The sequence below is a fragment of the Poecilia mexicana genome, unplaced genomic scaffold (assembly GCF_051168715.1).
Source record: "Poecilia mexicana isolate PSO_F unplaced genomic scaffold, ASM5116871v1 scaffold_22, whole genome shotgun sequence".
Classification (NCBI taxonomy): Eukaryota; Metazoa; Chordata; class Actinopteri; order Cyprinodontiformes; family Poeciliidae; genus Poecilia; species Poecilia mexicana.
In genome coordinates this window covers 14,466,212-14,494,201 of record NW_028263391.1, presented here as the reverse complement: position 1 = coordinate 14,494,201, position 27,990 = coordinate 14,466,212, and the positions used below count along the sequence as shown (strand labels likewise).

General features: G+C 38.1%; 1 protein-coding gene and 1 long non-coding RNA gene across 2 annotated transcripts; one reads left to right on the top strand and one right to left on the bottom strand.

Moving 5' to 3' along the window:
• Window positions 1-709: 709 nt before the first annotated feature.
• On the bottom strand, window positions 710-26,730 carry lck (LCK proto-oncogene, Src family tyrosine kinase). The gene is made up of 13 exons (XM_014973612.2): window positions 26,545-26,730; window positions 25,105-25,214; window positions 24,545-24,605; window positions 22,880-22,970; window positions 13,066-13,164; window positions 12,828-12,931; window positions 11,288-11,437; window positions 11,054-11,206; window positions 8,482-8,661; window positions 5,630-5,706; window positions 2,556-2,709; window positions 2,300-2,431; window positions 710-1,492 (listed from the first exon to the last, which is right to left on the bottom strand). Exons 2-13 carry the CDS (start codon window positions 25,207-25,209, stop codon window positions 1,296-1,298), a joined length of 1,503 nt encoding a protein of 500 aa, XP_014829098.2. The 5' UTR covers window positions 25,210-25,214; window positions 26,545-26,730; the 3' UTR covers window positions 710-1,295.
• On the top strand, window positions 20,841-21,856 carry LOC148152819 (uncharacterized). The gene is made up of 2 exons (XR_015761957.1): window positions 20,841-21,088; window positions 21,174-21,856. It is a non-coding gene; the product is annotated as an uncharacterized LOC148152819 (long non-coding RNA).
• Window positions 26,731-27,990: the final 1,260 nt, after the last annotated feature.

Sequence of the window (27,990 nt, the reverse complement as noted above, 5' to 3'; positions counted from 1 at the left end):
TATACAAAATACATTTTTATTCCTGCTTGAGTCATTTATTGGATGACTACTTTTTACCTTTTATTGAGTCAAAATATATTGAACTCTTAACTTGATCACAATTTCTGGGTGCTTTGCTTAACAATTTTGTCTCATAAAAACCACGTTACCTCTGCCTATTTATCTAATTTCAATTACTCTTCCTCTTTTGATGTACCTTGTTCATCGAGTGAAAGTATTTAAGGGTCTTCTTTAATCAAAGCTCATTATTATATTGATCAAAATGACATCAGAAGGTAAAAGGGGGAAGTTTCAAAGCCTGAGAAGCTTCACAAAACAGAAAATAAAAACTCTGTAACTCTAGATGCTCTCTCAATTCTGGCAACAAGAAGATAGAAAAATGTGCTACTCTTAACTTCTCCTAATTCTTTCTTAATTAACAGGAGAAATGTATCTCAATATACAATGAAAACAATGATGTGTCTTTCTAAGCAGTGTAGGTATGTTTGGGTTGAAAACGTTATTTTGTACATTGAGCTCTACATTTTTTATAATCTATCACCATATTCAAGTACACTTTATTTATTTTTTTATTTTTATTATTTTTTAAAGATGCATCTTGCCTGAGTTTACTCAAAGCTTGCTGTCAATGGGTTGCTGGTACTATAAAAGGTAACAGACATAAATATGTCAATTTTGGCCGAAAAAAGAAACAGAAAACAAATGAAGATGTATTTACAGGAACTTTAAAACAGTATCTGATGCACACTAATCATCACACTTACAGAAATACTTCTTTTCCAATTTATACATTAGACATTCATTCTCTATAATAATAATAATAAAACATCCATAATGTACCTTTTTTTTATAGCCAATATGCTTCAGTTGAGCAATAATCTGCTCAACTGGCTTATTTTATGCAACAATACACAGCATTCACAAGAAGTTTGTCACCATAACACAACTGTTATCATTCTGTGGAGGTAAAATTCAACTGAAGCAGTTATTTACATGTCACTGTAAAAGCACCAGGAGTGCAGCTGTTTTTTTCAGCCCAGTACTGAGTCCCCCGTTTACTCAGTCACGATTGATCATCAGCAGGATCGTCACGTCTGATGACGTTTGCCATCAGAGATCATGGCAAACGTTTTCCAGGTTAGTTTGATGCAGAAACAAAGCACCACTATGTCGATCGTCCCGGCTCCTACTCTTTAGCAAACAGTTAAAAATCCAGCATTGGCTGTCTGCAGTCATGCTGTTAGTTTGATTACACATTTATGTGTCTCTGTATGTCTTTTTTCTGTCCATTGCAGCTACTCTTGGTACTGCCGCTCTGTGGCAGTGAAGAAGTCCTCCAGGAGGTGCTTCAGGTAGTCAAACGTGGGTCTGTCCTCTGGTCTCTCCCTCCAACACTCCTTCATGATGTCATAAAGCTCATCAGGGCAGTTTTCTGGCGCCGGCATCCTGTATCCACGCTCCAAGTTCTGGATCACTTCTGGGTTGGACATACCTGAACAGGAAATAAAAATATGATCAGTTAAAATAATAATAATAATAATAAAAAAAGAATAGTAATTTGTTGATATCCACCTCACGACATGTAAATTTGTCCTCTGTAGTGCACATTTGCCACTACTACATACCATTTAGTTAACTCATTTCAGTCGACAGAGAACATTTTTATAGATATCTCATTCTTGATTGTTTCTAAGGTCGAAATTAGTTTTTTCATCTTAGGACGACAGCTGGGTCTTCCTTCAGACTCTAGAATAAATTGGGACTCTAGCAAAACCGTGACACGTCCAAATAACTTGGAAAGTTGTTGTTGTTTTTTTTGTAAAGACTCCAAAGGCTTTACAAAACTTTGTAAATCTACAATTTAAAACCTAGCTCAAAGAGCATCCAGTTAATCCAACGGTAAACAAATCACTTTGTTCTGAAAACAAAAACCAGCAGCTGCACTGAATAATGACACTAAACAGCTAATAAGATTAAAAGGTTAAAAGCCTTCAACATCATTTAAAGTATTTAGGGAGATTAATGTTTAGTTACACCTAAAGCACAGCACATGTGTGCTACATAATTGTTCAACTCCAATGGTTCAAGTAAATTATTAGTGCCAAAAATGAATATGCAATGAAGGCCTAAACTCAATAGATAAATAACTGTTGTTATTTTCTCTGTGATTCGGTTGTCATCCTCTGGGTTAGTCTCTTTGGTGTACTGTTCCTTTTTGTCATCGCTGAAGACACACCATGTCAAAAAACACATAAGTACAAAATTAAAAAAATCAAGTAGACTAGGTAGGAGTACCTACCTGGGTAAGGAATACGCCCGTATGTCACTATTTCTGTGAGAAGAATCCCAAATGACCACACATCAGATTTTATGGAGAAAGTGCCGTAGTTTATAGCTTCTGGAGCGGTCCATTTAATGGGGAACTTTGCACCTGTTAATGCATTTAAAAAATATAAATACAGATTATGAAAAAAGTAAACACATTCACAAAAAACAGTAATCTCGAGCAAGTCTTAATAACGTTAAACAACAAGTCTTGAGGGTCCTCCTCCTACCTTCTCTGGCTGTGTATTCATTGTCCTCTATCAATCTTGCGAGGCCAAAATCTGCGATTTTACAGATGAGTTCATGGGAAACTAAAATGTTGGCAGCCCGCAGGTCTCGATGAATGTAATTCTTTTGCTCGATGAACGCCATGCCGTCAGCCACCTGCAGAGGGCAGCACATCATTTACACATGCCCGTAGAGAGCGTGTTTGTCCGTGTTGAAGTGTGAAATAAATGTCTGTGAAGGATCTGTGTGTATGTTGGCACTCCAGCAGGACAGATGCACCAAAACCAGGGAGTTTACCACTTCCCCTGGTCACTTGCTTTCACCCTTTTACCTTCTTTTTTTGTGCTCTGACGTACTCCGCCCAGGTGCAAAGCTGAGCGGCTTACACAACTCAATCTTATGGGGGAAAAAAGCTGCAGCCTTACTTTAGACCTGTCTATTCAGCGACTGAGTTTCTGTCCCCATGACTCATTATTAAACATAGGACGCTGGCGACATCTGACTCTACACTCGATGACAGAGGATATTCTTGCATGAGGTGTCTCAATTAAGATTTTTGCAATTCCAAAGACCTCACCTCCCACAGTTTCTGAACAACTGGACCATTTTCTGCCTGTCAGTCGAGGCTTTAAACTGTGAGGATTTGTTTGAGGAAAGGTGTGCATCTCAGAAGCTGCAATGTGTCACATAAGTGTCAGGGCAGGCAGTGTTCTTCTCAGAAACCTGAGATGTACACCTCATACTGAACTCAAGTTTCAGTGAAATAAACTGGGTTATTCTAGAAGGTGAAGGAAAATGGTAAAAGTTTGTATAATTGTTAGTAATCTGAAAAATGGGGTGTGTGTTTATATCCATCCAATGTGACACTTCTAAATAAAATCCAGAGCAACAAAAGGTCTGCAGAAGTTCCCTCCCTAATTTAGCAAATTTATCCGAACTGTCCAGCTACAAACATACTGAGACATGTCCATCCACCTAATCTGACAGGAGCCATGCGAGGAGAGTCTGAATCAGAGAAGAAGCCACAAGGCCTATGGTAACTCTGGAGGTGCTGCAGAGATCTGCTGCTCAGGTGGGGGAATCTTTTGACATGACAACTTTCAGTGTGGTATAAATCTGGCCCATAACAGAATCCATCAAGAAAAATCAATATGGAAAGATCACCATAGATGTTCTACGGTCAGTTTGTCAGGGACAGCAAACACGTGGAAGATGGTGCTTCGGTAAGACGAGACTGAAATCGATTTTGGTAAACATGCAAACTACGTGCAGCACAAAATTAACACTGCACACCACATCGAATATACCATCCATACAGTGAAACATGGTGGCAGCAGCATTGTGCTGAGGGAATGCTTTCCTTAAGGGGGAGCAAGAATATGGATGGGGGTAAATACGGTAGCAATCTTTTAAATAAAAACGGGATTCATATTGTTTTTATTTAAAGTAGCATGGATTTTTCAATGTTAGATATATCTAGGATAGATATTAACTTTCCAGGATAGCCTTAAACATAGAGCCAGACAGAGGACAAACTGTAAATTCATTTTAGTATCTGTGGCAAGACATGAAAACTGATGTTCACAGAGTGTACGAGTTTAATCAGACAGACTTTCAGCTGTTTTGGAAACAAGAATGGGCAAAAACTTCAGTTTTTAAACGTGCAAATCTGACAGACACATATCCCATCAGAAAGGAGAAGCTGCAACGTATTGACTCATGGGGACTGAAAACAATGCCACACCACATTTTTCAGATTTTTATATACAAAACAATCTAACATTATGTCGGCCTTCATTTTCTCTTCATATTTATGAAGTTATTTGGTGGGGAGGGGTCTATCACACAAAATCCCAATAAAATGTTTTGAAATTTGAGGTCATAATGAAAGAAATTGAAGGGGTATTATGGTGTCGTGATGTCCACTTCAGACCTGTTAGCACTTAGCTGCCCTTTGTTGATAACTAACAAGACTTCAGTGAGTTTTATTTTTTTTACATGTTCCAAGATTATCTTCTTTATACTATATGCTTTTGCACATTACTAAAAGAAAATGTCAGATTCTTGCCAAAATAACATTTAACCATCCACCACCGCATGATGCCGAGAAGCCATGTTACCACAAAATGTTGTCGGCGTATGATGGCTTGGCATGAAAGCATTGTTCGCTGTAAAACCTTCACCACACCGCTCTGCATGAAGCGTAGATCTTTGCACCGAGTTCTGACACGTCTAAGAGTTTGCCTTCTTCAGATGAAGCCGTTTGCCGTGTAAGACTTTGAAACTTCAGGCTGTCTTCCTGTGGTTGACTTTGTCATTCCCACACCCACAATACCCCATAAAACTGAGGTTTTTCAAGGGCAAGTAACATTTTGAAATTAATCCTGCATCAAAAAAAAAGTAAAAATACTTTTTGAATTTAACTTTTCTCTGATTTTTGTTTTAAATTGGTTCGGGTTAGAATAAAGTCTGGTTGGCAAAGGAAAAGAGCTTGACTAAACTCTGAAACTCATGAGCCTTCCCACACCTTGAAGCACACATCCTGTTCACATGTTGAGAGCTTACTACATCATAATATTATCACTTTAAATGCACTTCCTGTTTAACCATCTAGTTAAACATAAGATATCAGTAAGCTTAAAGAGATTCAGAGAAACTAATCTGCATCATAGTTTCAGGTTCTGTCATTGTGGAGTGATCTCCATATTTTAGCTTAGTTGCCAGCCTTGATAAATTAAAAGTGAGAGTGCAAAATAAGTCGCAGTTTCAGCCAGTTTGTCCACTCCAAATCCTGTTTATTAGTGCGAAGAATGGTTTTATTTGTGTCACGGCGTCTAGACTTGTAATAACGATTACATGCACGCCTTTCTGCACACATACCCACCCAAGTCTGCACGTGGCATTACAAGATTAGCGTGGAATTCAAGCCTCATTAAGACAGTTGGTGATTTATTGCCCAGTAGGATCACGCTAAGCGTGAGGAATTGGAAGTACAAACAAGAGGTAATCAGGTAAATTAATTGGAAGGTCAAATTATTTTTCAAAGCAAAGAATGATAAAGGCAGACGTATCTCACCTGTGATGACATGTCTATCAGTGTGTTGGTGGGTAAATTGCTTCCCTCCTGTGTTTTCAGGTAGTCTACCAAGCTTCCTGCAAAAGAAAATATTCCAAAAATTTTTAAACTGAAGCTTGGACATACTATTTCAAAAACAGGATTATGACCACATTGTATATTGCATTTCAAATGAATAAATCATAATGTGTTTGGAAATAACTAAGAGTGACCAAGGTGTGTACATTCAAACATTTCTGACAAACACCAGAACATTTCTCTGTGCCTTCAAAATTATTATAAAGGCAGATTTTAGCACTTTTCAAATATTTTCAGTAAAATGTAGGTTAAAAAAGGAAATATTTGCTTTTGATTCATTTTCTGTTTTGCTGAACAGGCCCGTCCTCTTAACATCTCAGGCTTTAATATCTGCAAATCTGAAGTTCTAATAATTTAAAGTTTTTATGTAATGAATCTAATCTGTGGGTTTTATAAACCAATCTTTAAAATTGAGTGTAGCAGGCATCTTAGGTGTGACATCCTCCTTCTGGTATCTTTGAGATAGTCACACATCCTGCTACTCTGTTAAAATGTGTTTTTTCGGCCATTTTTAAAACATATGAAATTGTAGAGTATTTGGGTGCCTGTCAGTGATCTTAGCCTACAACTTTTTTCATAAAGAAAAAATGGGAAATAAATGATCCGGTTTAGTGTTATGTTTTCTCTTGATCGAATCAGCCAGTCAAACGCGCTCATTCAAAAATGTATGTATGCAGAAACTTGGTATTGTCAAACTCCTGATAGAATCAAACAGGAAGTGAATTTATTTTGAAGAATTGTGCTTTTGCATAGAATTATTTGACACCTATGGAGCATTGTCTTCAAAACATCACTATGTAATGTCGTATATAGTCATGCTGCTGTTTTTATTTTTATTTCCTATGACTTGGACCTGCTAACATATCACTGTCACCCAATTACTTCCGAACCTCACATCCTCTTCAAAGTTTCAAAGTAAAACTTGATAACTTCCAAAACAGTTTGATCATTTTTAGGACATTTTTCCATTTTATTTTGTCAATGTCTTAATGATAGTTACTGCTCTGAAAAAGTAGCTCTTATTAATGGAGAATAACCATGAGTGTGCTTCAATATAATCTCTTTAATGTTTGAGTGGCATTAACTATGACCAATGCCTAAAAGCTTTTACATCATAACACTGATATCTCAAGAAGAGGAATAAAAATGTAAAAAATGTTAACTTCATGTCAAAGATGAAAATGTAAAACAATAAAAATAATATGCTGCATTTGGATGACAAATGACATTTTGGAATTTATTATTCCTCACGGATATAAATAAATCGAGCAGGACCGGAATAACAGCAGAAATCAGCAGAAACAACATTTCGAGGAGGTGCAGTGTAATCTGTCAAGTTGATGTGCATTTTCTGATAACTAACACAGAACAATATCTCCGTTTGAAGATCGGCTAAATAAGACCAAAGGAAATACTTTTGAGAAGAATGACTGTGCCTGGAGAGAAGAGACATTTACTCCTCTGCTTAAGTCTGGAAGGCTGCTTTTGAAGTTTAAAAGCGAGAGCAACCCTCTTTATCAAGGCCACAAAGGGCAGCCGGAATGACGCGCCTGGTATTTTTCCTTCCTTATTGTGCTCAATAATGCAAAAAAAATACGGGACAAACTGTATAAAGATGGGAACCTCGACGGCAGAGGAGACAATTGTCCACACATGGCTCCTGGACAAAGAGCCAGCCTTATGTGGAAACACTGCCGCTGGTTTACAAATGATAACACAAAGGCACTCCTTTCACTTCAGCTCTGAGGCTGTTGTTGTGTTTATGAAAGCATCTCTCAGTGCATTTTGGCGCCGTCACTCACAACATAAAGAATCACAAAGACTTTCGAGGTTAAGGGGGAAAAAGATCCGCGATTGCTATCATCTGAATGCAGATTCTGGTCATGTGAAACCAGCAGACTGCTGTCATGCCCTTATTTTATCTGTCTTTGGAGCTCACGGTTAGCTTAAATGAGATATCTGATACGAGGAGGAAAAGAAGGAAGACCCACAGACAGGATGCAGATCACACGGCTGCCGTGAAATCTACTGCCGGATTGTTTATGGCACCAGCGTGCATGATGAAAACCTCTCACGTCAGAAACTTCCCCTCCGCATGTAAACACAATTAACCTTCCAGGACAGGACCGGAAAAGAAGAAGGGAAAGTTCATGTTTGCTTGGAAACATTTTAACACCTTAGCAGTGAACACAAGCGAGCCTAATGAGGAGAAACTAAAAATAGCCAGCATAAACAAGCTGGACCTCCTGCACTCCAGCTTCATGCTCAATCGCTGGTGATGAATGCACTTTATATTTCCAGTATGTCTGATCTCATGCACAAACAAGATATTCTAAAAAAATCAGATCCACTGACGTTGAGTTGATTCAACAGACTCGCTGGACTGAAGTATTCATGTGAAAACATTGCGACTCATTAAAGGGCTGAAGCTTCCAGTGCTGCCTGGTCTTTTGTTCAAACCTGTGTTCCCACCCTGAGTCCGATAACAGATCAACATGTTTAATCCTGAACATCTGTGACACCAGGCTAACGCCACTCCTTTGTCTTCATTCCTAGCTCCTAGATCACTCTTCCTAACTCTGTCTTTATGGTAACGAGGCAGGAGATTAAGAAGATGATTAATTCAGACAGGCTGAAACATATTTTAGTTGACTAAACCTTCTTGAAAGGAGCTTGCATGTCTATACGAGGACTTATTTTCTATTAATCTTGCATATAAAAACACTCCAAAGGAAGGTTAATCTCCTGTCGTGATGATATTTGAGAGGACTTACCATTTTCCATGTACTCTGTGACAATATATATAGGCTCCTGGGTAACTACGGCGAAGAGACGAACGAGACGAGGGTGCTGCAAGTTCTTCATCATGTTGGCTTCTGCCATGAAGGCCTCCACTGACATGGTGCCCATTTTCAGATTCTTTATTGCCACTTTCCTGTCGTTGTTGTAGATACCTGGAAAAGGACATCTGGATGTCAATGGACGTATAAAAAAACCCAACCTAAAACCTAAGGTTTATATATAGGTACCTATATAGAATTGTCCCTTTAATTTTACTGCAAAACAAATTCTAACAAAATTGAATGAGATCGGTTAATGTGGCTAGGTCTACAACAAGACATGGGTCGACATCAAGGTATAAAGTTTTTACATAGTGAAGGTTTCAAAATCTCAAAAAATAGTCATCTTCTCTCTTCTAAAGGTTAAAGTTCTTGTAATGAGAGGATGGCAAACTAGCTCCCCCCCCCCTCCCAAGTCCAATTCAACTGCGCCCCTACCCCACTTATTGCTGCTGGCTCAATGAAACCTGCATAAACTTTCTACTTTCTCACAAGAAAAGGCTCATTTTCCGTCATTAAAAAACTCCATGATGACTATGTCTGTTAGCCAACCGACTACCGCCCAGCAACATTAGCACATAGCCAGACTTATTAACCAGCTAATACTATGTTGTCACCCTTGTATATTATGTAATATATTATGCAAAGTAAGAAATAGAAAAAGAAAACTTAATTTGGCAAATGTTTGGTCTAAATTTTTGACTGTAGAAAATACAAAGCAAAACAAATGTTACTGATGACATTATTACGTCTGCATTACTCAATATAGCTGTGGTTTAGCAGCAGTAGTAGTAATTTCAAAGTTTCTCTTTTAAACAATAGCCATTTTACATCATGGTATTTAAACATTAAAAAGTGTAATTCTACAAGACAATTATGATTTTAAAAATTTATTTATTTATTTTTTATTAATAACAAATAAGAAGCTGCTTTGGATGACAGCAATAATATTATACTTGATCAGTAATAATAATATACTTGACCAGTAATAATAATAATAATAATAATAATAATAATAATAATAATAATAATTTTCTATTATCCACTGTGATTCACACACATGAAATTGATGTACTACTAAAAGCATTTACTCATCGCTTGGTTCAAATGTGTGCTGCTCTAAAAACAGCCTCACATGACTCTCATGGCGACAAGCTCTCTGGAACACTAACACTCACTAACATGTACTCAACCAAAGCCATGGCCATCCAGTTTGTTCTTTCTCTCACTTAAAACACTTTCCGGCACGCCAAGCGTGAAGCATATCGCGATGAGGGAACAAATCTTTATCCACTAATGAAAGCATTCCTCTTTCGCTTTCTTCTTCTTTTGGTAATGCACTGATGGTTATCATGTACAGTGCCTTAGTACGCAATACTTACTGAACTTTTAGTACAAGGATTTTGACATTTTTTTATTTATTTTTTTAAACAAAATCTGAAAAGTGTGGCATACATTTTTACATTTATTCAGTATCGTGATTCACTAAATTGGCAGAACCACTATGTACTGCAAATCCAGCTCCAAATTTCTTGCTGTGTGTCTCTACCAGAATGCTTAATGCATCTAGCAAAGTGTGTATTTTTATTTATTTATTTATTTTTTAGTAGCTCAAGCTCAGTCTGATTGGACAATGAGAGTTTGTGAACATCAATTTTCAAGTTCTGCCAAAAAAGTTTAGGTTATTCTAACCGATGAATGTCCTCTGCTCTAAATCACATAGTAGTTCTGCCTTATGAATAAAAAAAAAAAATCGTAATTTTTCTCACACTTCAGAAATACGTATTACTGCGTGTTGATCTATAACATAAAATCCCAATACATTTTTTGTCTGACAAAATGTGAATAATCTGAATCGAGGTACATAGTTGCTCTCATGTTTGCTGGCGTCAGTAAACATTTCACTTTGGATGGGGTGGACAAACAAAGAGCCCAGATTTCAAGCCGTACAATGATGTGGAAAAAAAAAAGTGGCAGTGAAATGAGGGCAAGTTCCATGGTTAGTAATGTTTAGCTTTTGTTCAGTGCTGTGTTTTGGAGGTTAAATGGTGCTGGCAAATGAGGACGGAAAATAGCGGGGAAATTATCCCTTCAATTGAATGATAATGAGGTTGTGGCCTAACCAATGTGCTCGTGATCAAAACGTTTAGCCCCTCTTGTTTAATTTAACGCTGCATAATCAGATCCAAAGTGTTGTTGGGAGACAAATCTTAAAGAGCCATGAACTCATCAAAAGGTTAGATAGGAGTATTCGGAGAAATGATGCACAACAGGGTCAATACCACACATCATTCTTTCGCTAAGCAGCTCAAACAAGCCTACAATTAGGACTAAGCTGAAGGAAACTCTTCTGCACACACTGCAGAAAAACTCTGGCTCCTGGCAGGCACGCAGTCTAGCTCCCAACCAGACCAGGCATTTTCACATCTGATGTATCTGCGCTACATTTGTTTTTTCTTTTCCTGAGCACACAAGTTAAATCTCACGCAAAAGGAAAACAGCTCACCCATCCAGACTTCTCCGAACTGTCCAGCTCCGAGCCTGCGCTCCAGCTTCAGGGACTCTCGGGGGATCTCCCACTCGTCCTGCCACCAGGGTTTCTGCGGCGCCCTGGACTGACAGGGCTTCACCAGGACTGTGCACAAGCCATCTGATTCACCTGGAAAACAGCAACAAATGCAGCTTTCCAACTCCTCAGTAATCAGGAATGTAGACTGGATCCCTCAGGAGGCACACATACGGGAGTAATGCTGGACGAGCTCCTTCAGGGAGCTGAAAGATATCTTGGTTGTGATGTAGAAGCCTCCATCGTCCATGTTGCGGATCCTGTAGTGCTTCACGCCTTCCCCCGTGTTGTGGTCCAAATCTCGGACCGATAACGAATATGACCCTGGAGCAGCATTAAAAATGAATAGTGAGACAGTGACAAAAACATGCTTTGACCAGAACAAGCAGAAGCAGTAGAATAACACACTTAGACAACGATGTCAGCAGGTTTAAACATTTAGCTTACTTTTAACATCATTTTTTTTGACTGGTGTGTAAAGACAGGTAAAACCACTTTCTAGACATTTTCTATGAAATTAATTTTACGAAAAAAAAAACGATTTTATTAATAAAGATTTTCTGCGTTCATTTCAACCCCAGGTGTTATAAAACATTTAGCTCAATGATTTCCATTAACGTGATCATTAAGTCCCAACAATATTTCCAGCAAATCGGATGAATCACCAGGTACATCTTGAAATGCATCCCAAGAGGACAGACAGTTAATGAGCCTAATGGAGCTAATTGGGATCAAACTCGAGCTAAAACATAAAATATAGAACCAAAATCTGCTACAAAGTGTTTGTTTACCACAGTAAACGATCAGCTAAAGCCAGATGATAATCGACGTCTTGTGACGTCACCGACCCAAATGTACTCAAAGCAGATTTAGAAGCTCTTTTTCAAAGAGGTTAGGGGTCATCCTAAAATTGCTTGTTGTAAAGTCCTGCAATTCACTACCCTGGTGTCAGGTCACGTGTCTGAAAGGTGTTTTTAACTTGGGTCAGAGTGCGAGTTGGTTTGTTTGTGGGTAACCCTACAAAACTGTGGCCAACCTACGTCTGTGTACATAAGACCAGTTTGTAAGCCACCCGTGAAGCAAGTTATCTATGGATAAGCGTCCTTGCTAGTTGCTCTGTTTAAACCACCTCTAATTTATTAGCATTTTTCTTCAGTTAGATTTTCTCATGGTATTTTAATTTGATTGTGATTGTGCAGCATTTTCTGAGAAAATGAGGGATGTAAAGGACAAAAAGGATGCATCAAAGACATAGGACCTGAGAGAAGCATAAGTCAAGTTTTTACCTATGATATTTGTTTGCAGCTCATGCGGTTGGCGCTAAGATGCTAATTTTTTGTTTGTCTAGCTGTGTCATATTTAATATTTTTACTAGGTTCATAAAAAAAACCAACAAGAAAATAGTTTTGTTTTTTGTTTTAGTTTTTTTTTTTAACAATAGCTGAATTAACATTATTTAATATCTGGTCAACTGACAGCAAATTTGAAAAAATGAGGAGGTAAAAGAAAATCTCAGGGGTAATTTGGGTCTTTAACAAGAAAGCAAAACTGAAATCAAATGAATAAACCCAATAAGCAAACAGGAAGTGGGGTATGGAAAATTCAGCCCCAGGGATGGAGAGGGTCTGAGTCATGCAACATGATTTGTTTCTTGTTCTATTTATTAAGATCTCTGCTAATTTATGAAAAGAAGATTAAAACGAGTGCATTTCACCTTTGGAAGTCTCGCTTTCTCGAATCAGGAAAGAGCCCTGCGTGTTCCCTGGAGCCAGGAGGAGCCTCATAGCATCGTTTCGAGAGATGTTCCTGAAGAACCACCTGCAACACAAACGTACTTTGAGCTAACCACTTCCTCTCCCCCAGAGACCCGGCATGCATCACACGAGTTAAGATTAAGCCAGATGAGATGGTGCCGAGAGTCGTGACATTATGCTGCTTCCTCTGTGACGTACGATTCAGTCTCCACTGTGGTCATCGCGATGAAGTTGTGGGGAATGTAGCCCCGCTGGCCTGTGGTGAGCGACTCGGCCAGGTACCACTCCGCGTCGTCCCTGGAAGGCAGAGCAGACGCCAGCTGTTAACAGCGCACAAGATTTGGTTGTTTTGAATTGAGCGAGAACAAACACTCTTAATGAACTGCTATGGACTCATGGATCTTTTGCAGCATTTGTAACTGCAGCACGAAAAGGACCACAACATGTTTTGCATGCAAAATATGATTTATGCACAGAAAAAAGCTCACTATTTGCTTTTAATCTTCCCCACTGTGAGTACAGCTTGTTTAAAGCCTTGCAGTAAAAAATGTTTTGACAAAATCTAATACTAGTCAAGCTATTTCACATTAAACATGCCCCCCTTTATCAGACTCAGCACTTTCAAACACTTTCTGCAAATTCATTTACTTATATTATCATCCAACATTTTTAATAATTTTATATTTAAATCTACTCTCAAGTGTAACATTTTCAGATTTCGTTTCCGTCATTTCTTGTCTTTTTTTTTCCACCTATTACGCGCCGCAAGCTGATTTTAACTTCATTACATCAAAAAAATTACTTTCAGCAGTAGAAAGAATGGCAGAAATATTCTGTCATGTCTTGTTTATGACAAAAATGGAGTTTGTTAGAAAAATAATGAACCGGTCTTTAACCAATCCAACCAATTTAACCAATCAGTGAAACTGATTTGTGTCCTTGCATTGTTTGCTGACAACATAAGTTATTCAGATTAAGTGGCAGCTCGAAATCTAACTTTTTACCGCAGAAGTCAACTGAGCGTTAGCACGTTGCAGTAGCAAATGCATAACACTGTCAAATTCAGCAATAGATTTGGAATCGATTTTCTAAGACTCTTAAAGCACTCAAGTTGTTTCCTTAAGTTATCAAACATCAAGTGATCAAAAATATTCTTCTGTGCTATATGAATTTTGAAATCACTCAACAGTAAACAAGAACTACTTAAGCTGGGATTGTGTAACAAGTAGAAAAATAATTAATAAACTAAAAATTGAGTATTTTTACGTTTTTTTTTTTTTGCAATTTACAAGACAAATTCTCAAGATTTAAATGTCACCTCTGCGATGTTCAGAACTTCACGCGAGAGGAAGTCTTGCATAAACCAGAAAGCATACATATGCAAATCTTAAGGACAATTATCTGCGTTTATACATGTCTTATGCTCGTTCAAAGAAAGCAACTTGTTTTTACTTATGTAAATATACAAAGAGTCTGCAACAGATGTGACTTCTGATTGCTTTTCTTGACTGCTATTTTGCCCATGAGAGTTTGGGTGTCTTCTTTGAACTTTGTATTCGAAGCACTTTTTTTTTTTTTTTTTTTTTTTTTTTTTGCATCTATTAAATTTTCTACATTTGACGGTGACTGGAAACTTTGGCTGAGCTCATGTTTTCACAGCATCCTTGCTCGGGAAACACACCGGAAACATGTTGAGTTCACTATCTGTTCTCAGAACCACAATGACACCAGAACCAACAGCAGGAGACTTTTATATGTCATTTATATGACTTTTGGTGTCACAAGTTGTTAAAAATTCTTCAAATCAAATTTTAGTCACATCCATCTACACTGAGGTGAGGAGATTGCAGCTTTAACTGCATTGTTGTTTGGAGTCAGATGCATTTTTCCACTTGCGAGTTTTCTCTGTATGGATTTAAAAGTACACTGTAAAAAAAGTCAGTAAATTTACGGTAAAAAAAGGTAAAAAACCAACAGTTTTTGACCGTCGTATCCAAAAACATTGCATTACCGTAGAATTACATGGAACTACCGTAAGTCGAAACTGCAAAGAAAGTCAGTAAATTTACGGTAAGAAATGGTAAAAGACCAACAGTTTTTGACCGTCGTATCCAAAAACATTGCATTACCGTAGAAATTACATGGAACTACCGTAAGTCGAAACTGCAAAGAAAGTCAGTAAATTTACGGTAAAAAATGGTAAAATACCAGCAGTTACTGACCATAATATTCACAGCATTATACTGCCGTAGAAAATAGATGGCATTATCATAACTGAATAAACATATATCCTAAATAATTGTGACAGTCACGAATGTAGAAAATACAGAAATATAGTGTAAAAATAAGTAATTGTAAAGTTCTTAAAAAATTGTAATATTGCCAGCAGTTAATTACCCTAAACTTAACAGTAGCAATCAGCCAAAATTACAAATTTTGTCTGATATTTAGATCTACAATGTAAAAGCGTAAACAAGACTGCAAAAGAATTTTTTACAAAGAACAGAATGCTGGTGTGATATTTTGGTTTCTTTTTTAATAATGCCTTTAATACACCAAACTGAAATCTCAGCAGTAGACCAGGCATCGATCTGGCGACCCACCGATTGCAAAGCAAACTCCTACAGCCAACGCAACTATCATTTATGAGAGCATTTGATCATTAACATTAAGAGAACTGTATGTTAGCCCCTCTTGCTTGAATGAAGCTGAAATTGGTTTCCAATTGCTGCTTCCAATTTGGGAAATGGCTAAAGGGCAATTCCACCTAATTTTTCACTACAATCAGCATCTTTAATTTACTCTAGCTAAAAAACTACAACACCTAGACTCTTCAAATCTGGACTAGATTATTCTCAACTAATATCAGAATATTTAAAACCAAGTGTGGGATTTGTAAAACCTTTATCTGATTTGTGAAACTTCAATAAAGAACAATTCTAGTGTTATCCAAAATCATACAAGTTGTAAAGTCACCCATCATTGAAGTTTCACAAATCCCACACTTGGTTTTAAATATTGTGCTATTAGTAGAGAATAGTCTAGAGAGTTTTTCATTTTGTTATTGTGATAAATAGCAGGGTTTACAGTAAATGGAGACTGTTATGTCATGTAAACAAATAATTATCTAGTTCAGTGTTTTTCAACCTCTTTTGAGCCAAGGTACACTTTTTCAATTGAAAAAATCTCGAGTCACACCACCGACCAAAAATGTAAATGTTAGTTATGCGACTCAAGAGGAAAGAGACTGGAGTCAGCAGTTGTCGAGTACTCAATATATTTCTTTTCTTTTATCTTCTGTTTCATACCTTTCAGTTCAGTTCAGCACAACATATTTGTCAAAACAACAAGAAGGAGAATCTCCCTCTCATCTCAACCACCTGGTTTTTAAAGGATGGGCTCCCATCCGGACTAATTAGAGGGGTGGAGCCATTTTCAGCTAGAACAAACAAACATGTGCACTAAACTATACCTAAAGAGTGTCTATAAAGTTACCATTAACTTAAACACCACTAAAAACAAAACTAGAAACAAACAATATGGAATCCAGTCAAAAATAGAAATACATCTCTCCCTCTCTGAAAATGGATTTTCCCAATGAGGCTAATTGGAAACACCAGGTCCTTGTCAGCGTTGCTCATGGGCGCACTTCCACGGCAACACAGGACCAGGTGACCTCAAAGAGATGAGAAAGATGATTAAAACAAATAAACAAATCAAATCACCTCCCAAAACAATACATTCACCCAAATAACCCAGAATATACAAAGAACATGAAAAACAGCACCTCTTAGGGAGGGGGTAAATCACTCACAGTAAACAAAGATACTCTGTAGCCACCTATATTATATATATAGTCATTCTTCTCAAAGTGTCTTGAGTCCACTTCAAAAATACACAACACTGTGGGCTTAAATTTAAAGAAGTTCTAGAAAACTTCAGTGTTTTACAAACGAATCCACAAGCATTTTTTTAGCCAGAATACAGAAAATAATTCTTATTCTGAAAGAAGCAATAATATTTGGGAAAGATTTTACTGTTACAATATGAAGAGTTGCATGTACAAAATGATGTTAATATCTGTTTATTTTACCCATCTAATGTGAAACCTGTGCATGTTTGGATGAAAACAGCTGATTTCCTGGCAGAAATTGAAGAAAGACAAAGCTCTTCCTCAACAGCTCTCAGTCTCTCTCTGGTTTTAGTTTTTATAGTAACCAGGCTTGAGAAGCTCACTTCACACAGACATGTTGTGGGAAATGGACCCATGTTCTTTCTAACTACTGCTGAGCTTCACTATCTTTTCATCACTGTCGTCATAGTCTTGCTAAATACGATGCTCTCACCGCTACCTGTAACGTTAATGCATCACTAATGTTTTAATGTAAAATGCTCTGTACCTACTGCCATCTAGTGGTAAGAAAGTTACATCATTACGCCGCTAGTCACTACTACAGCAGACACTCGAAGATGGCATTATTTGCAGATAATTTATTTAAAAAAAAAAATCTTTTAAAACCAATTACCGTATTTTTAGCACCTTCAAATTTTTTGGGGGAAAAAACAAACAAACAAAAACAACCTGTAAGCTGCTCTCAGTTTTTCCGTAAGGACCCAGCAGAGAGCTGCGTCCTATGAAATCTGCTGGATATATTAAGGACGCAGCACTACGTCTCCAAAGTCGAACCACGGTTTTTATACCGAGCTTAAGTGCAGCGGCTTTATTTCCCTCCTGTAGTGGCAGATCGACAGCCCTCAACTTAAAAGCTGCATCATATGAGTTTGAAAGCATTTCTCCGTCGTGCCTGCTGCTAGCATGTGGTTGTTCTAAATGAAAATTAACGCGTTCTTCTTTGATTTACAATTTTGACTTCTAATGATTCACTTCCTGCTAGAGAGCCCCCTGGTGGTTGAAGAAAAATACACAGAAAAGCCACACCGGGCTACAATCCACATGGTTCAAAACTTAGGAAAAAAGTAGCGTTGTATAGACCGGAAAATACGCTATATATTTTTACTAAACGGAACATTTAATTTTCACAGATGCAACACTTCCATTAATGTTTCTGTAGGAACGGCTGCATAGATTATATTTCTCGTCTACTTTAGACTACATGTGCTTAAAGTTATTGTTAATGGCAGAAGCAACTTTTTCCAAGTTTGGTTCAATAATTAATTTGAATTACTTTGAGTGTGAAATGTTCATGCATGCAAGTTAAATCTCTGAAGAACATGTTAGCTTTTGTTTCAATACTTTGGTAATACTTAGAAGTATAAAGCTTGGCATCAGAGATAATATTTAATATTTTCCTTTGACCTCTTGACTCTCACCCCCAAAATACTTGCACTAAAGTCACTGGCTCCATGACAGTTGAAGGATTTTAAGATAAGAGAATTTAAATATTAATATTTTACAGCTTTTCTCAGTTTGGGTGCATCTCTCAGAACAGAATTGAAATTCTTAAAACTACCTGTTCAATCTTCAAATTACTGTGTCACTTCTGCACATCAAAAAAATTAGTTTTGCAAGTTTTGCTTCTGTACATCATGTAGCTGGTTATGTACACTTCTATGCTTTTCCCCCCGTTGTAATTTGCTTTTATCATCTTGATCAAAATATGTTAACCCTCCTGTTGTCCTCGGGTCAAAATGACCCGCCACTGTGTTAAACCCCCCCCAAAATCCCCTAAATGTAATTTTTTTAACTTGAGATTTTAAGACTTTTCCTAGATTGGCCCAGACAATAGAAAAAGTTCAGTGTTGCTTTTATTCTCATTTCCATGTAAGCTGTACAAAAAAAGGTACAAAGATGGTCTTCAGGTCAAAATGACGCGTGAGGCAAATGGAGTTGAAATCAAGGTCACAGAGTTATTTACAAACCACAAAATGTTACAAAGTTTTAGTTGTGTCTCAGATCAATCAGTAGCAGAAGTAAGCAGAGAGTGGAAGGCCAATTTTCCGAGCCACAATGCCAGTCAAACTCTTTCACACCTACTCAAGACTGATACGATTTGATGACCGTGAATCAAGACCAGCAAGACGTATGACAGACAAACTTGCAGCCATAAGAGAGGTATGGGACAAGTGGGTGGAGCGGTTGCCCTACCTCTACAATCCAGAGCCTGATGTAACAGTGGATGAGCAACTGGTTCCATTTAGAGGTAATCTGTTTTCATATTTGTAATAAAAGTGATTTTCACTATTGATTTCTTTGACTGTTTTCTGTGACACTGATACTAATCACTGATGCTAATGTCTTTTGTCCAAAGGTTGTTGTCCTTTCCGGCAGTATATGCCCAGCAAGCCAGCAAAATATGGGATCAAGTCATGGGTGGCTTCCGAATCAAGCTATGCTTGGAAAATGCAAGTCTATACTAGGAAGTCAACCAGTGGATGCCCAGAGAAGAACCAGGAGTTGCGAGTTGTGCTTGATGTGACAGAGGGACTGAGGGGTCACAATGTGACATGTGACAATTTCTTCAACTCTTATGAACTCGGACAGCAGCTCCTGAAGAGGAAAATCACCATGGTTGGTACAGTTCGAAAGAACAAGCCTGAGCTCCCACCTGCACTGCTTGGGTCAAAGGAGAGAGAGGTCTTCTCCTCAAAGTTTGCCTTCACACCCACCACCACTCTAGTTTCCTACCTCCCAAAGAAAAACAAGAATGTAGTTCTTCTGAGCACACTGCACAAAGACGGCAACATTAGTGACCGTGAAGACAGGAAGCCAATCATCATCCTGGAATAAAACCGAAACAAAGGAGGTGTGGACAACCTAGATAAGGTGATTGGAGCATATAGCTGCAGAAGAATGACTGCCCGCTGGTCCCTGGTCATCTTCCACAACATCATTGATGTGTCCTCCTACAATGCCTTTGTGATTTGGATAGAGATCAACCCAACCTGGATGTCTCATAAGCACAACAAGAGGAGGGTGTTCCTGGAGCAGCTAGGAAAGGCACTTGTAACTCCACTCATTGAAAGAAGGAAGCATGTCCCCCACACAGAAGCCTCAGCAGCAGTTGTGAAAGCTATTCAGAGTGCAGCAGCTCCTGATCAACCTGAGGATCCATCTACCACAGCCACTTCCCCAGCTAAGCCAAGTAAGAGGAAGAGATGTCAGTTCTGCCCTCAGACTGTAAAACACATACTGTGTGCTGCAGGTGTAAGAAATATATCTGCAAAGACTGTGCACTTGCATACTGCCCTACAGAGAGAAGAAGAGGAGTGAGGCTGAGGAGGAAATAGTTGGGAGGAAAGCAGAAGAAGAGTCAGAAGAGGCTGAGGACATCTGCCAGTTTCCATCAGTCCAACATCAGGACATGGCTGAGACCCACAACATGATGCTGATGGAGGTCCTCCCACCCTACTGTTCATTCCTTAACCCCACTGAGGAAAAAAGATTCCTCAGTGGAGTTAAGGAACAAAGTGACTATGGAAATTAAAATGTAATGTAATTTCTACAGCACTGTACAGTTTTCCTTGAGGAGATTGTCCTGTGGCTCCTTTTCTACTTTTTTTGTTCTCTGCATTTCTGTCTTTTTCTTTCTGAATCACCATGGCATGGTCCATGAATAAATTATAGCAAAAGCGTAAATCAGTGTTTCTCAATCCTGGTCTTCAGCGTCACCCTGTCCTGCAGGTTTAGGTATTTCCCTTCTGCCACACACCTGAATTGTATCTCTGGATGATTAACAAGCTTCTGCAGTACTTGATTGTCATCCAATCATTTGAATCAGCTGTTCTGGAGTAGAGGCACATCTAAAACATGCAGAGCAGGGGGGCGCTGAGGACCAGGGTTGAGAAACACTGGCGTAAATGATCCTTTTGTAGTCTCTTCCCATGACTAATCAATTTGACTGTCTTATCTGTACATAGAGAAACTATAACTTATTATTTTGAGTCACTGATATGTTAACAGACAGAATTTTAAGAGCTGAACTAAGGATTTTGAAAGCAACCAAATGCTATTTTTCCTGTTTCTACAAATTGTTTTGAGAAATGCGCTTACTGTTTTGTAAATGCCAACAATGACTTGAGAAATGCACCAAAAGTGACTGAGAAAAACTAACCTAGCATAAATTGTCTCAGCTGTATCAATTTGTTTGCCTGTATGAAAAGTGTTCACATTTACAGCTTTGTTTCTGCTAGCTTGCAGGAAATGTAACTTACATAAATGGTTGAAGACAACCTATTGGCCTTCATGAGACTCAGATAAATGGTGAGTATCTATTTCATAAATTGCCTAAAACAGTTATATTTGTTTTTATTTATGTTTTTTGTTTGTGTATTTTGTCTGGTTCCAGACCAGAGGATCACACCTGTTGACAACAAACAAAGGTTTAACTACTGAATTTTCAGTCAGAAATGATCACACCACCTGGTTGAAGTACCTGTGTCCATATGCAAGTCAACAAAGGTGAAACAAACATTTAAGCGAATAAGATGTTCATGTAGTGCATCTTTCTAACTTTTTCTTTGTTTGTTTTCCAGCAGAGAGGAAACACCCGATTGACAACATGTGAGTCTCAATTTCAACCTGTGACTGGGAAGACTACAACCATCCTGAGCAAAGTCTGATCTCAGCGACTTGTGACTCTCAACCCAGAACAAGAATCCTTTTATCACCATTTTTTCTTCTACAATATGTTATCTCTTATGTGGACACATACTGTTTTTTTCGTTTTTGTTTTCCAGATCTCAGTAATACCGTGAGGAAACTGGACAGAAAATAGAATCAGTTCTTTTTTTAACTTGACTTTTTAAATAGAAATTGTTTCTTTAAGTGGATTACTCGTAATCTGTATTTTTGTTTAATTAGAAATTATTTTCTTTATAACTTTCTGTATAGAAATGCTTGACAAGTTACACTTCCTTGGTTGTTGTACTATAATTTGTATGGTAAAATTCTGGTAGGAACAGTGACCAGTAATTTAGCATAAGTTTTTTTTGGGGGGGAGGGTTTACAATAAAATGTCAATATATATCATACAGTCTGGATGTGTTTTTCACTCATGTAGATATTATGCCTCAGTCAGCATGACCGTATTTACTACGGCAAAACCACATTTTATTTTTTTTAACATATTTTAGGAAGTACGGTATTTTACCGTATTTTAAAAATACGGTAAAATCCTGCATTTACAAAATACGGTAAAAAACTGGCAGCTGTGGTTGCCAGAATTTTACCGTATTTTAAAAATACGGTAAAATCCTGCATTTACAAAATACGGTAAAAAACTGGCAGCTGTGGTTGCCAGAATTTTACCGTATTTTAAAAATACGGTAAAATCCTGCATTTAGCAAATACGGTAAAAAACTGGCAGCTGTGGTTGCCAGAATTTTACCGTATTTTGAAAATACGGTAAAATCCTGCATTTAGCAAATACGGTAAAAAACTGGCAGCTGTGGTTGCCAGAATTTTACCGTATTTTGAAAATACGGTAAAATCCTGCATTTACACAATACGGTAAAAAACTGGCAGCTGTGGTTGCCAGAATTTTACCGTATTTTCAAAATACGGTAAAATCCTGCATTTAGCAAATACGGTAAAAAACTGGCAGCTGTGGTTGCCAGAATTTTACCGTATTTTGAAAATACGGTAAAATCCTGCATTTACACAATACGGTAAAAAACTGGCAGCTGTGGTTGCCAGAATTTTACCGTATTTTAAAAATACGGTAAAATCCTGCATTTAGCAAATACGGTAAAAAACTGGCAGCTGTGGTTGCCAGAATTTTACCGTATTTTAAAAATACGGTAAAATCCTGCATTTACAGAATACGGTATAAAACTGGCAGCTTTGGTTGCCAGAATTTTACCGTATTTTAGAAATACGGTAAAAAACTGGCAGCTTTGGTTGCCAGAATTTTACCGTATTTTAGAAATACGGTAAAAAACTGGCAGTTTTGGTTGCCAGAATTTTACCGTATAAAGACGGTAAACTTCTGGCAACTCAGCTGCCAGTTTTTTACCGTAAAATGAGGCCGTTTTTTTTTACAGTGTAGCTCACTTGTTGATGATCTTGAGTTTGTCTCCTTTATCAAAACCCAGGTCTCCTTCGTGTTTGGGGTCATAGCTGTAAATGGCCACCCCGATGTTATCTGCAAGAAAAAAGCATTCATAGTTTTAGTCCTATGGCCAGTGTTCAGAGCACTGCGCATCTTTGAACGGTTCTCTGATTGGTTTTCTACAAACACAGCAGTGATGGCAAAGCTGAATCTCAGCCTCCTTGACCCGTGCAGCATAACATTTCTGTCATGAAATGTCTTACAAGTATCACTTCTTCCTTTTGGAACAGAATTTTTGTTGAACTAAGTTAAGACGTATTTTAGACAAGTTAGAAATATGTTGTTGTTTTTTTTTTATCGGTTCTTCACTAGCTTTTAACATATTTAGTAAGAGGAAGGCAGTTCTTGTTTTTTTGGGGGGGAGGGAATTTTCTCTGATGACCTGGCTCCTATACTCTTTTATTCAGTATGTCATCAATATAAATACATAAATAGAAAATATTTCTTTTACAACTAAACAAATTAAAATATGCATCTTTAGTTAAAACCTCAGTAACAAAATAAAGTTTATATTGTTTCACGTTCTGGTAAATGCAAAAACCCAAGCACAAAACGTGACTTTAATAATTCAGATAATCAATCTTTTAAAAGTAAAATATATAGCTAAACACAACTTTTAGTACATGACAAAATTTGTATATTTTCTATCAAAGAATATATTTTAAAAAATAATTTACACCTGAGGCCCAAGTAGGCTGGACTATTGTGATGACCATCCTTGCTGGATTTTCAAAATTTCTTATGTACACACCACAGTTATGCAAAACATTATTGGTTACATCCTCACAGGTACGAAGAAGACAAAATTTAGTATGACTATTCTTTTATTACAGGTCCAGTTTTCAGATTCTTGTGCCGGTTTCTTGTTATAAGTTTCAAGTTTTTAACCTCTTTACTTGCGGAGGAGCCTCTAGATTGCTTCGTTCTCCAGTATACAGGAGATACGTTGACTTTTGTATTAACCAGATCGCTCCAGTCCAAATGCAACAATAACTTAGATATTATGTATAGAATTGGATTTAGTTGTCCCCAAAATGGGGCAAATAATTGGGGAAATACAGGAGGCTGACATGGGACATGTGGAACACGAGGCGTCGGAAGGAGGCAAAAGGTAAATTAAATTCTATTCATAAAATGTTTGACAATTTGCATATATTTGTTTGCCAATACTTGGACTGACTGAAATAAAGTACATTTGACTTGTAAACTACATTTCATTTCAAACTTAAATCCCCAGGAAGTTGAATATTTCCAAGCGTCAACATGGTAATCGAGCAGTCGGCTAGATCCGTAGCTTTCATTTTAAAGAAAACGGAGAAAGGAAACTTGCGTGGACAGAACAAGGTTGGAGGAAAGTGGAAAATGCCGAGTAAACAGATTCTGAAATGAGAATAATAATCAGTACTATCGTCCTTTCAGAATGAGAACAGTACTCGACAGGACGAAAAAGCATGTTCAACAAACTTATTGAACGTTACTTTTGCAGTGTTTCTCCCCTATCAGACGAATAAATTGACACATTTAATTAAACATACAAACTTTTTCAAACACAAATAACACAAGAGAAGCTTTAATATGCTGCAAAGAGACAAAGTCAGGAGATATACCTGGTAAAGGTGACATCGGGGGCGTATACTGTGATGGATATGGAATCACCTGATCTGTGTACTGAAGGGACAAAAAAAAAGAGGCATTATTGGACAAAGAAAGAAAACAATGTAAAACTTAAGCAGACACTTGTATGTTTCTGGTTTGGGTAACCAGCTCTTGGCGGTAATTGTCGTCCGTTTTATTTGTTTTTTGTTTTTTTTCTCTCTGCAAACCAAACGCCTCTGTGTTGTGTCACACGCAGGAGGTTTTCTCCTTAATTCCTAATCTAGTGGGACATCTCAGTCACAGCGAGGAAAGAAAAACACTGAGGGAATAGTTGTGCTCCTGCTCAATCACACGCACAAAAGACAGCTTCCCTTGCAGTTATGTAAGTTTATTCAACTCTGTTGTACCGAAGCGGATTGAAACACATTGTACTGTATCATGTTTACTCAAAGGGACTGAATGGTGGGAGCCCATGTAAAGTGAACACCTTCTGGCTTCAGTTCACGTGCGGTCATTCAAATTCAGCCATTTGAGCATTTTAAGAGCAAACGTGACCTCTGCGTCCACTTACTGGATTGCAGGCCTGGGGAGGAATTGGACAGTTGCAGTGTTCGCAAATTTCGTCCAAGTTCTCCATCCATTCGCTGTCTGAGTCCGAACTGCAGGCGCACCCCATCTTTTCTGAAATTTCAAACGGACACGTTACTTCTTCAAATAACACAGTGAAAGATTTATATGCTCACTAAACAATTACTAATGCTTCATTGTTCAATAAAATAAACAAGGCAATTACAACATATTATTAGTATTATTGTTATTGTAAATAAGAAGGTTCCACTATCCGAAATCGTAAGTTTTTAGGACAACTCTGGCCGGTAAGAGGAAATGTTTTGACAACAAAATGGAGGACGACAGCGTTGAACGCTGAAACTTTTTTGCGCTTTTGACTCGCTTGAAACACACGCTAGTTCGGAGCTCTCCAAATCCCCTCAAAAACAATTTTCCTCTAGGCTCTAATGGTTTTCTTTTAGAAACTCGCAGCAATGTTAATCTCGCATAACCTGTCGCCCGCATGTGCTACGTCTCGTATTTTCACACTAATGCGCCGTTTAAACCAGCTTTCTCAAGGCCGCTCTACTCCCGTGTTTGGCCGCTCATGGAAAAAGGGTCAGCGGGCTAATCGCAGCCGACGTCTGTCCCAGAGGCTTAAAGCCGTGAGAAATCTGCAAAGGTCTAAATAACAACCCGCCATTTGCAGCAAAGAGGTCCTTAGGATGAATCACAAGGGGGATCACCAGCATCTGAAGGCGTTCTTTTATTATCAGCTCTCCTAGGCTTTCTGGCCCACACTTGGGGAGTCACACAAGTCAGTATTTTCCACTCAGGGGGCTACCCTCTGCCTTTTTTTTTTCTTATCATTACAAGCAGCTGAAGGCCTTTTCCAAACAAACTGCTGAATGTTAACAGGATATAGCAGATATGAACACAACAAGCACTCAAGATCTCCATGTCGAGGACACTTTCAAATCAACTTTTGTAACAGTAAGAACCAAACTGAGACCGGAGGTTCGTTTTATGCTACCTTTGTTCAAATTATCTCTAAAATAAAATACCTTGAGAAGTTTATTGTTCTGTTTAACAGAAAAGACACGGTTGGTGGTTTACTACATAGAAAACGGACAGATAAATAAAGACTACACGGTAGAAAGGTTTTTATATTGATAATTTAGAGCAATACTTGTGTGTGATGATGTCATCAGCCTTTCTGAAACTTCTGCTTTCGCCTTATGATAGAGTAAATAGACAGAAATAAAAGACGGAACACAGCTACTTGGATAAAAATAATTTCTTAAGTCATTTTCCAGTTGGCTAAAGATTAAATATATTTCCAAAAAAAAACAAAAAAACAAAGCAAGTACATATTTATGTCAATTGTATGCAGTCTTTGCTGGTAACAGCATGTTTAAACTCAAACTTTGAAGGTTGAAACCATCACAAGTCTTTTACTCACCTGTTAAATTAATTGAATCTATCCTCAAATGTCCAATAATGTCAGATTTCAGATGCCGCCATCAAGATTCCCTTTGTTCAGACCTGAATTTATTCTGCCGAGCTATATGTCGAGAGAGCAACTTTTTTACACACCAAGAGCTTGGGTGTGAAGATGTCATCATCCGCCTCTCTTATTATAACTAAGCCTGCAAACAGGCTTGATGCGGTGTCTCGTACACACACACAGACACACACACGCGCGCGCGCGCGCGCGCGCATATGGAAGAGCGACCCAGAGAGTTTCCTGTCGTTGAAACTTTGAGGGTTGCTCTGCAGTCTGTTTAACAGGTGCTGAATGTGCAGCTGTGTGCAAAGAGGAACGTTATGGGCTCTAAGACGACAAAAAAAAGGGGGTCAGGACAAAGCCTTTATCCAGAAAATGAGAATGTTCCAATACAGTTAGAAAAGGAGGGCTTTGTAGGATGGTGGTGATGCTACGCTTGTGTATTTTTGTCTTGGTTCTCACCATGTGATGATGTGGGTGTCACTGGCCTTCGCAAGGTGCCCTACCAGCATGCAGCTGACACGCTAATCCCTGATTAATCAACACAAACAGAAATTTAAAATCACACAAGACCTTAATGAAACAGATCACATTTGCCCCCAAAGTGATACCACATAAGCATATTTGCAGCAGTTGCACTTCCTCTGTTGTGGGTTAAAACTCTTTCTGGTTTAGTATCAAGAACACATGACTGCAAAAATATGGTTTCTCATTTAATGTCAATTAAAAAATAGCTTTGCCCTGGCTTTTGTTTTGTTTTTTTTAATCTGAAGTCCAATCAAATCAAACTTGACAAAACTGATTTTATGTATCGTATCACCAAAGCATCACTTTCCTTTAAAATAAAAATAAAATAAACTTTGCATAACATGGATTTGTGAGGTCTCTCTCTCTCTGAGCCCCTGCATCTACACTTCTGAACATCTCAGGCTGCGGGTCGCATTTCTTCTCTTGTGGTGAACGGATGCTGCTGTAGAGCTTGCACTGGCAGGAAGTCAGTCCAAGTATCACAGATAGTGCACAGAAATATGTGCTCTGAAGGCTGCCACAGCTTAGATTGAGTCTCGCTCGCGACCAAAACCGCCTGAATTCTCTCCTTTTTTCCGTTAGAGTGAAATTCTGCAAAAAAACGTACTGAGGGTGTTTAAGTTTCCCACATCATGATACACTCCAGAGACTTTCTGGTAGCTGTTTTGAGTAAAACACCTAATATATGTGTGTAAACAATAGCAGAAATCCTCAAATCGGAGGCCTCGGCCAGCTCAGGGTGTTCCTGCTCCACATTTGTCACTGCTTCCAAACGTGGTTGGAAATCACATTCTGTTACGCAATCAAACTTAGATGCTATCGACGCACAGAAAGTTTTCCAGTCCTCCTACAGCCCGCTTTGTGATGCAGGTG

Coding starts and splice junctions, on each gene's coding strand:
- lck (XM_014973612.2), bottom strand. CDS start 25,209: ATGGGGTGCGCCTGCAGTTCGGACTCAGACAGCGAATGGATGGAGAAC. Junction 24,606..25,104: donor CTCCCCAGGCCTGCAATCCA/GTAAGTGGACGC, acceptor TTGTCCCTTCAG/TACACAGATCAGGTGATTCC. Junction 1,493..2,299: donor CGGGCGTATTCCTTACCCAG/GTAGGTACTCCT, acceptor TTTCCTGTTCAG/GTATGTCCAACCCAGAAGTG.